Source organism: Papaver somniferum, chromosome 1, assembly GCF_003573695.1.
Source record: "Papaver somniferum cultivar HN1 chromosome 1, ASM357369v1, whole genome shotgun sequence".
NCBI classification, from domain to species: domain Eukaryota; kingdom Viridiplantae; phylum Streptophyta; class Magnoliopsida; order Ranunculales; family Papaveraceae; genus Papaver; species Papaver somniferum.
Genome location: NC_039358.1, coordinates 152603664 through 152612464, shown reverse-complemented (window position 1 = coordinate 152612464; position 8801 = coordinate 152603664). Strand labels below are relative to the sequence as shown.

At 42.0% G+C, this 8801-nt stretch overlaps 1 protein-coding gene across 1 annotated transcript; it reads left to right on the top strand.

Annotated features, from left to right (window-relative positions):
* The first annotated feature begins 1079 nt into the window (after window positions 1–1079).
* Window positions 1080–3520, top strand: LOC113304727 (probable serine/threonine-protein kinase PBL23). The gene is made up of 5 exons (XM_026553874.1): window positions 1080–1591; window positions 1943–2124; window positions 2223–2412; window positions 2515–2906; window positions 2997–3520. Exons 1-5 carry the CDS (start codon window positions 1462–1464, stop codon window positions 3306–3308), a joined length of 1206 nt encoding a protein of 401 aa, XP_026409659.1. The 5' UTR covers window positions 1080–1461; the 3' UTR covers window positions 3309–3520.
* Window positions 3521–8801: the final 5281 nt, after the last annotated feature.

Here is an 8801-nt window from a genome sequence, read left to right as displayed (position 1 = left end):
ACAATCAGTAGTTTCTTGATGTTAATTGCCTATCGATTGTACAATCGGTAGTTTCATGATGTTGATTATTTACCGATTGTGGGGGCATTTCTTTATTTTCACAATCGGTAGTTTCTTGACGTTAATTGCCTACCGATTGTACAATCGGTGGTTTCGTGATGTTCATTATCTAACGATTATGGTAGTCGCCCCATATTCAAAATTTTAAAAAACCTATAGAATTTTGAATTTCTCTATTTTGACAATTGGTAGTTTCGTGATGTTTATTATCTACCGATTATGATAGTAATACCAAGTTTAATTATTTTTTTCAAGACAAAGCAACGAAGAGAAGAACACAGTCATAATCGGTTGAAAAAACCAATACTAAACTACCGATTATAAAAGGGCATATATGTATTTTCTAACTATTAGGACATCCTATAACCTTACCTATGGGATGAGAATAAAAAAATCGCCCCTAATTTTTTCGGGATCACCCCTAAAAATGCTAGGTTAAAAATCACAATCAAAACCCTCGTAGATAAACTAGTTACCAACTATCTTGTTACTGTTCAGTTTGGTCAAGATATCAGGATCATATGTCATATTAATTTGGCAAAAAATGACATGTATGTGAAAAGCCAACGGGTCATCCACAAGTTTATGGAACTTGAAAATGTTCCGAGCCTCCAACAGAAAGGACATACCGATATGAGATTGGCGTACTTTCGGCTGTGAGCTTAGCACACATATATAGGTTACAGAGTCATCGAAGTTGTTGTTCGCATATAATGCTAATGCGTTTGGGCACTTCGGACGCAATCGCATCCTACAATAAATTTATCAAATTAGTCGTGCAATCCATAACTAATTACAGAATAGAATCATATGCATCCTGCACCCCATTATATCCTTCCAGAACCAAATGGAATAATATTTGAAAATCTGTAGTTATATAAGATTAAGCAATTAATTAATTTTAATATTCCAGATATTCAAATGTCTCTGGATAATGTCGCCACGACGTAAAATCCCCCTAAAAACGGTTAGTTTTTTTGGAAATGAGAAGTTAGTTGATAAACAGGGAATTTTCTTCATTCTCAAACAACTTCAATTTACATATAGTTCCAAACAGAGATTGCTAAAATTAGGTCATTCTGATTTGTTTTCGATAATCACAAATCTACTCTGTCTCAATTCAATAGGTTTCGGGTTGTGATTATTTTTGACGGAAGTTGAGATAGAATTTTTGTTCATCAGAAACCAGAAAACTTCGAAAAGTTTTCTGGTTTCTGAAAGAGTGGCTTTAAATTTCCCCCGCACTTTTAATTCATATGGGATTTTGTTGATTGATGAGGATATTGAGCTTTAATGGTTTGGGTTTATTTTTGAAAATTCAAAAGTTGTATGGATTGCTGAGGATAAAGAAACAATTCCCCTGTGCATTTTGTTGGGTATAATCAAGAGGAAACAGGAAAGATGTTGAGGTGTTTACCATGTTGTTTCAAGGCAGAGGAAGTCAGGAAATCATTTAAGAAAAACAAGATTGATCAGAAACAGAGGAGTGCTTTAGCATCATTTGTGGAGAGAATCTCTTTCAAATCCAGTAGTAAGTTTAGTTGTTGTCATTTTCTTTTGTGTATAATCTTTACCATATACCTACGCATTAATTCATTTTCTCCATGTAGGATTGAGTTTCAATGAATCATTTTGTTAAGGGTTCTAATATTTTGTTAATCACACTTAGCCAATTGTAGGTAGCATTGTGTCAAAACGTTTATTGCGATTAAGGTCAAGGTTGAGAGTTATCTAGTTTAAATTGTTAATAAGATGTTTGAAGTGGAGTGCTAATTGTGTAGCTCTTATCTGCCTTTATGTTGTTTTCTGCAAAGTAGAGATTATTTCTTTCAACGGATCTCGTTCACAACTCATTTCCACATAATTGTTGTATATTGCATAGACAGTGGCAAGCAAATCATAACAGATGAGATACTTAAGCTTGGTGGGAATGGCAATATTGCTTCTAAGACGTTTACATTTCGAGAATTAGCAACTGCAACCAAGAACTTCAAACCAGAATGTTTAGTTGGTGAAGGCGGGTTCGGAAGAGTTTATAAGGGATTCATTGACAACATAAATCAGGTGATTGCAGTTTCTTTTATTCTTTGTCTCACAAATTTATCCCGATTCTAGTCGAAAAAACTTATTGCGTAGTACTTGTTAATCTACGTGACTTGCAGGTTGTAGCTGTTAAGCAGCTTGATCGGAATGGACTACAAGGTAACAGAGAGTTCCTTGTCGAAGTTTTGATGCTGAGTCTTCTCCATCATCAAAACCTCGTAAACTTGATAGGTTATTGCGCTGATGGAGAACAAAGAATTTTAGTTTACGAGTACATGGCATTGGGCTCTTTGGAGGATCACCTTCTTGGTATATATGCACTGTCTCTATCTCTCTATGATATAGCCTGTCGCCAATGCATATACAAATTAAGGAAAAATTCTGATTTTTAAAAACATTTTGGATTTATAGATGTGCCTCCCAATAGGCAGCCCTTGGATTGGGGTACTAGAATGAAAATAGCTCAAGGTGCTGCCAGAGGGCTGGAGTACTTACACGACAAAGCTAGTCCACCAGTAATTTATCGCGATTTCAAAGCAGCGAATATACTATTAGACGAGGATTACAACCCAAAGTTGTCTGATTTCGGCCTAGCCAAGTTAGGTCCAACTGGTGATAAGAGCCATGTTTCCACAAGGGTTATGGGAACCTATGGTTATTGTGCACCTGAGTACGCAATGACGGGTCAGTTAACAACGATGTCTGATGTATATAGCTTCGGTGTCGTGTTTCTCGAGATAATTACTGGAAGAAGAGCTATCGATACTTCAAAACCGACAGATGAGCAAAATCTTGTTACCTGGGTATGTTCATTGAAACTCCAATTTCGCATCAGAGGATTGACTTCAACTCTTAATATTTTTCTTGATTGAACCTCTCATATGATATTGCAGGCACAACCACTGTTTAAAGACAAGAACAAGTTCACATTAATGGCTGATCCTAGACTGGAGGGGAATTTCCCAGTTAAGGGTTTGTACCAAGCTCTTGCAGTGGCAGCTATGTGTCTCCAAGAAGAAGCAGCTACCCGACCGTTAATTACAGATGTAGTGACCGCTCTTGAGTATTTATCAGTACCAAAGAATGACAACGATGAGGAAACCCCAAAATCTCAATATACTGATAGAAGTAGCTTGGAAGATGTTAGATCAAACTGCGACGGCACCACTGAAAAACACTCGAATGTTGAAGTGAATGAATTATAATAGGCTGTAGCAATTGTAAACTCCAAATTCTTTTTCTTTCCTTGTGTTCATATTTTGTGTGATACGAATCATACGATGGTTTTTATAGTTCATGTGAACAATGCATAGAATTATATGAACAAAAACACAGAAGACGGCTAACAACCTCTTCCGGGTATTGTTAGTGTACCTGAACTTTGGTGATCAATAAATGATCCATAAGTTGTGCTTCTCGTAAGGCGTTCCTTATGCCAAAATCTTAACATTAATCAAATTAAACGTATGGAGAATTGAATTTTGACAGACCTTCTCTCTTTGTTCCTATATCCAATGATACTGTTTCACGTTCCATTTTGTCAAGACACTGATGATTGTGGATCCACAGTGTTGCCTGCTGGGACAAACATTCCTTCAGCAATGATTTTTTTTGATAAGGTGCTGCTCTTGCTTGTTGCATGGGTGGTGTTATTCTCTATGGCAATTTGGCAAAGCCAATGATTTCAGCAACCTGGTTATAATTTCCACCCATGTGAAGCTGAACAGACGGTACCACTCAGATATGTAGGTGTCGAACCCACGTTCCGCCTCCAACCTTATCTTCCTTACTTCATTCCTTAAGTGACGAGATCCCAGCCGGTCCTCTCTAAAATGGGATCGTCAAACGGCGAATGACACATTTCATGAAGCTCAAGCAGTGCATCCTCGTTGTAGCGTTCTCAGATGGATGCACGAGTTAATCCTATAGAGAGAGGATAGTGCGGACTGTTAAAGAAAGAGTTAAGCCGTAACAGACCCTTGTTGCGAATCCATTTAAGAGGCTTTTGTACAACGATTCTCGCCTTAGCTATTAGCACTGGATGGGCCCGCACAACCTTGGTCCGGACCCGGAACAGTGACACCGATTTCATTTTTTTTTATCGGTAAAGAATTTGATGAAGGCGAGTTTCGAACTCGGGTCTCTGGTATCATCACCCAGAGACTTTACCACTGTACTAAAGACTCTATATTGACACCGATTTCGTATCAGCTTCATGTTACAGTCTAATCTCGATTAATGAATACGCTTTGAACAGAAAAAAAAAATATTATTTATTTATCGATAAGTGAATATTTGTATTCATTTTTTACATATATGATTCTGATACTTCTATCACATAAATTGGTCTAGAAGAAGATGTTTAAGAAGATGATTAATAGGGGGAAAATTACTATTACTAGAGGGAAAATTGATTTTGGTGTGAATTTAATCTTTTTTATTGTTATTCGTACTAACCTCATCCTACTTTAATTCTACTTAAATTGTCAAAAATGATTTTTAGACACCCCTTCATGCCCCCTCTAATAGCCAGCCGCGGACATGGTGTCTACGTGGAGTATAACAGGAACAAACTTTTAAATTCATATATGAAGTAGTTTCTCTTTAGTATGGCCTCTTTCTTCTCCTTCTGCCAATATGGCCTCTTAACTCTTTCTTCTCCTTCTGCCAATACCATTTTGTACAAATTGGTTGGAATCTTTTTCAGAAGAACTCAAGAATCAAACTATCGACTGTATTCATCTTGATAATAGTTTACAGATGTAAAGAGGAACATTGCATAAATTGTAGGGCCTCTCTTATTCAACAAATACTTAACAATATCATTCTAATAAGTTCAAACTGAACTTGACAATCTTCTCTCTGGATGGCACAGAATTGAAAGCTCAAAGTGAACTTGACATTCATAAGTGCCATTGAACATTTAGATGGTAGAATTGATCTATACAATTGTTTGAGGGTGAAAACGATTTCTGTTGATTTTGGTAATTTCGGGTGTGTGGGTGAGAAACGAGTTTAAACCCTAAAAAATGTACTGCAAGAGAGTACTTTAGATTCGAGAGATCAATCTGTACAAATCCGGCCTAAACCAATAAATGGCCGTTCCAGACTTGCTTCGATCACAAAGTGAAGGAGCAGGGTTGGTTTTGGGGAGAGAAGCGAAGAGAGTGTTGAGACCAGAATAGTTGATTCTGGAAGAGTAGTTGTTTCACGACTTGTATCAGAAAGTAGGAAGCTAACAGATGGAAAGCTAGCAAATATTTTCTGAGTGTTGTATGCTCCTGACCTGAACTTGTTGTTCGGTGGAAATAGGTAATGCCTATTTATACAAGTCGAAGTGAAACGTACTCTGGTCTCACTAAGAAATGGAAAACGGGTGAGTAAATGGGAGGAGGTGGTGACCGCTAACGCCTGGAATTGATGTTCCATAAAAGAAAGCGTTTCACCATTACTCCCTGTATTTACTAACCGCCTCATCCTTATGACACTTTCTTATAACGGGCGTAGTGTACGCCGCACGCTGTAAACCGCCAAACCAATACCCAATGAGCATCCCCCAGTTTGTGACATGCGTTGATGTCTCGAGTGTTTTCGTGGAAAACATGTAGCATGTTGTTGTCGTCTGGCAAGTCGAGCTTGGGAGACTTGCCGACTCGGTGACCTTCGACGATCGAGATTTTGCATCTTAAGAGGAAAGGTACCCGTTGATTATTGCAACCCTTCGTTTGGTAGCCAGTGGCATGAAAGCATGCTCGATATGGCTTTAATATGGCCTGGTTTAGGCGCGGCCAAAAGTTAGGGTTTTGGCTTTGTTTAGGCGCGACCAAACTAGGGCCAAAAATTGTCATGCGTTAGCTGGTAACCTTAGACGGCTAAGATCTGCATCTTAGATGAAAAGGCGGTCGTTGATCGTTGCAGGCCTTCGTTTTGGCATCCGCATAGGGAAGGTCGGTATGGCGTGGCGCGACAAGGTGGTTGGCATGCCATTGGCACGTGTGGCATGGCATGCCTTGGCGCGGTTTGGCGTGGCCAAAACTAGGGTTTTGGGACAAAGGTTACCATGCGTTGTCTGGCGACCTTGGACGGCTAGGATTTGCATCTAGGATTTAAGGGTGGCCGTTGATCGTCGCACGCCTTCATTTTGGTAGCCGCATAGGGAAGGCTGGCATGGTATGGCGCGACAAGGTGGTTGGCATGCCATTGGCACATGTGGCATGGCATGCCTTGGCACCGTTTGGCGTGGACAAAACTAGGGTTTGGGGCCAAAGGTTACCGTGCGTTGTTTGGCAACCTTGGACGGCTAGGATTTGCATCTAGAATTGAAGGGTGGTAATTGATCGTCGCACGCCTTCGTTTTGGTAGCCGCATAGGGAAGGCTTCCATGGTATGGCGCGGCAAGGTGGTTGGCATGCCATTGACACATGTGGCATGACATGCCTTGGCGCGGTTTGGCGTGGCCAAAACTAGGGTTTTGGGTCAAATCTTACCATGAGTTGTCTGGCGACCTTGGACGGCTAGGATTTGCATCAAGGATTGAAGGGTGGCCATTGATCATCGCACGCCTTCGTTTTGGTAGCCGCATAGGGAAGGCCGTCATGGTATGGCTCGGTAAGGTGGTTGGCATTCCATGCCTTGGAGCGGTTTGGCGTGGCCAAAACTAGGGTTTTGGGCCAAAGATTACCATGCGTTGTCTGCGACCTTGGACGACTAGGATTTGCATCTAGGATTGAAGGGTGGTCGTTGATCATCGCACGCCTTCGTCTTGGTAGTCGCATAGGGAAGGCCGGCATGGTAGGGCCAAGACAAATGGCGCGGACGGCTTGGCATAGTGGGGCCAAGGGTTTGGACGGCCTTACATGGTGGGGCCAAGGCAGAATGATGCGAACGGCTTGGTATAGTGGGGCCAATGCATAATGGTGCGAACGTCTTGGCATAGTGAGGCCAAGGCAGAATGGTGCGAGCGGCTTGGCATAGCGGGGCCAAGGGTTTGGACGGCTTGGCATGGTAGGGCCAAGGCAAGGTGCGGCTGGCTTGGCATGGTCGGGCCAAGGGTTTGGCATGCCATTGGCGCATGGTGCGACCAGCATGGCTAGGGCCAAGGCAAGGTGCGGTTGTCTTGACATGGTGGGGCCAAGGGTTTGGACGGCTTGGCATGGTAGGGACAAGGCAAGGTGCGGTTGGCTTGGAATGGTGGGGCCAAGGGTTTGGCATGCCATTGGCGCATGGTGCGGCCAGCATGGCTAGGGCCAAGGAAAGGTGTGGTTGGCTTGGCATGGTGGGGACAAGGGTTTGGACGGCTTGGCATGGTAGGGCCAAGGAAAGGTGCGGTTGGCTTGGCATGGTGGGGCCAAGGGTTTGGCATGCCATTGGCGCATGGAGCGGCCAGCATGGCTAGGGCCAAGGGTTTGGCATGTCATTGGCGCATGGTGCGGCCAGCATAGTTAGGGCCAAGGGTTTGGCATGCCATTGGCGCATGTGCGGCCAGCATGGCTGGCATGCCTTGGCGCGGTAAACGTGGCTGGCATGGTTTGCCATTGGCACAGTGGTGTGGATGGCATGGTTGGCATGCCTTGGCGCGAAGATGTGGCTGGCATGGTTTTCCATTGGCACGGTGGTGCGGCTGTCATGGTTGGCATGCCTTGGCGCAGAGACGTGGCTGACATGGTTTTCCATTGGCACGGTGGTTCGGCTGGCATGGTTGGCATGCCTTGGCGCGGAGACGTGGCTGGCATGGTTTTCCATTGGCACGGTGGTGCGGCTGGCATGGTTGGCATGCCTTGGCGCGGTAGCATGAGAATTAGGGTTTGACATAAATGATGTTGGTTGTTGTAGTTTTGAAAGTGGTAGTAAAAGTTCGTTGCTCGGACTTGTAAAGATTTAAAAATACAAATATATACAAAAATATTGACAAATTGGTAGAGAGGTAATGGGACTAATGATTCGGCCAATCTTCATAACATAGGGTTCAATGATTTATTCTCAACAATAATCGCTCAAAACATATATGGACTCTTATTTTGCCAAAGTAGATTCTCAAAACATTGGTTGTAAGTGTTAAGCATGGAACATCAAATCACCTAAGCTAAGCATGACCCATCTAATCAAATAACACCCAATTTAATCAAATCATATTTCAATTAATTTTTAATGCAAAAGTCTTAAAAAAGAATTAATAAAATTACCTATGTATGAAGCTCGACCTCCTCCGTCGTCCCAGTGTTGGGGTTTAACTCATCATAGTAAAAATGCTCTCAAAATAATTATTTATTGCTCAAAAAGTGGTTTACAAATGATGAAAAGGTGTAAAACAATTGAACAGAAAAATCGCAAAAGAAATAACTGTTGCAAAGGCGCTGTTCAGCTGTTACAAGAAGAACGATAAATGATAACTGCTGTTGTACGACGAACTACGACCCGCGAACGTGCGTCTTAGACACTGTTGAAGAACGACGGTCTTTGGATGTCTGTTCTTCGTGTTCTTCATCTTCATCAATGGCAGCAGCAGCAGCAGCAGAGAGAAGTCATGGTTCTTGATTCTGCAGCGTTCCTTCTCTCCTCCCAACTCTCGACAACCATTCTATTCAACCCCATAGACATATTTATACTCAAAAGCACCGAGATAATCCGAGTTAAATGCAAATAATTCTCCCTTAATGATTTTTATTTTCACGGGAATATTTTCTTTCCCTGTTCACCTT

Excerpts from the sequence above, each read along its gene's own strand:
- LOC113304727 (XM_026553874.1), top strand. The coding sequence starts at position 1,462 with ATGTTGAGGTGTTTACCATGTTGTTTCAAGGCAGAGGAAGTCAGGAAA. Across the intron at positions 2,125-2,222 it reads TCATTGACAACATAAATCAG|GTTGTAGCTGTTAAGCAGCT; the intron begins GTGATTGCAGTT and ends CGTGACTTGCAG. Across the intron at positions 2,907-2,996 it reads AGCAAAATCTTGTTACCTGG|GCACAACCACTGTTTAAAGA; the intron begins GTATGTTCATTG and ends ATGATATTGCAG.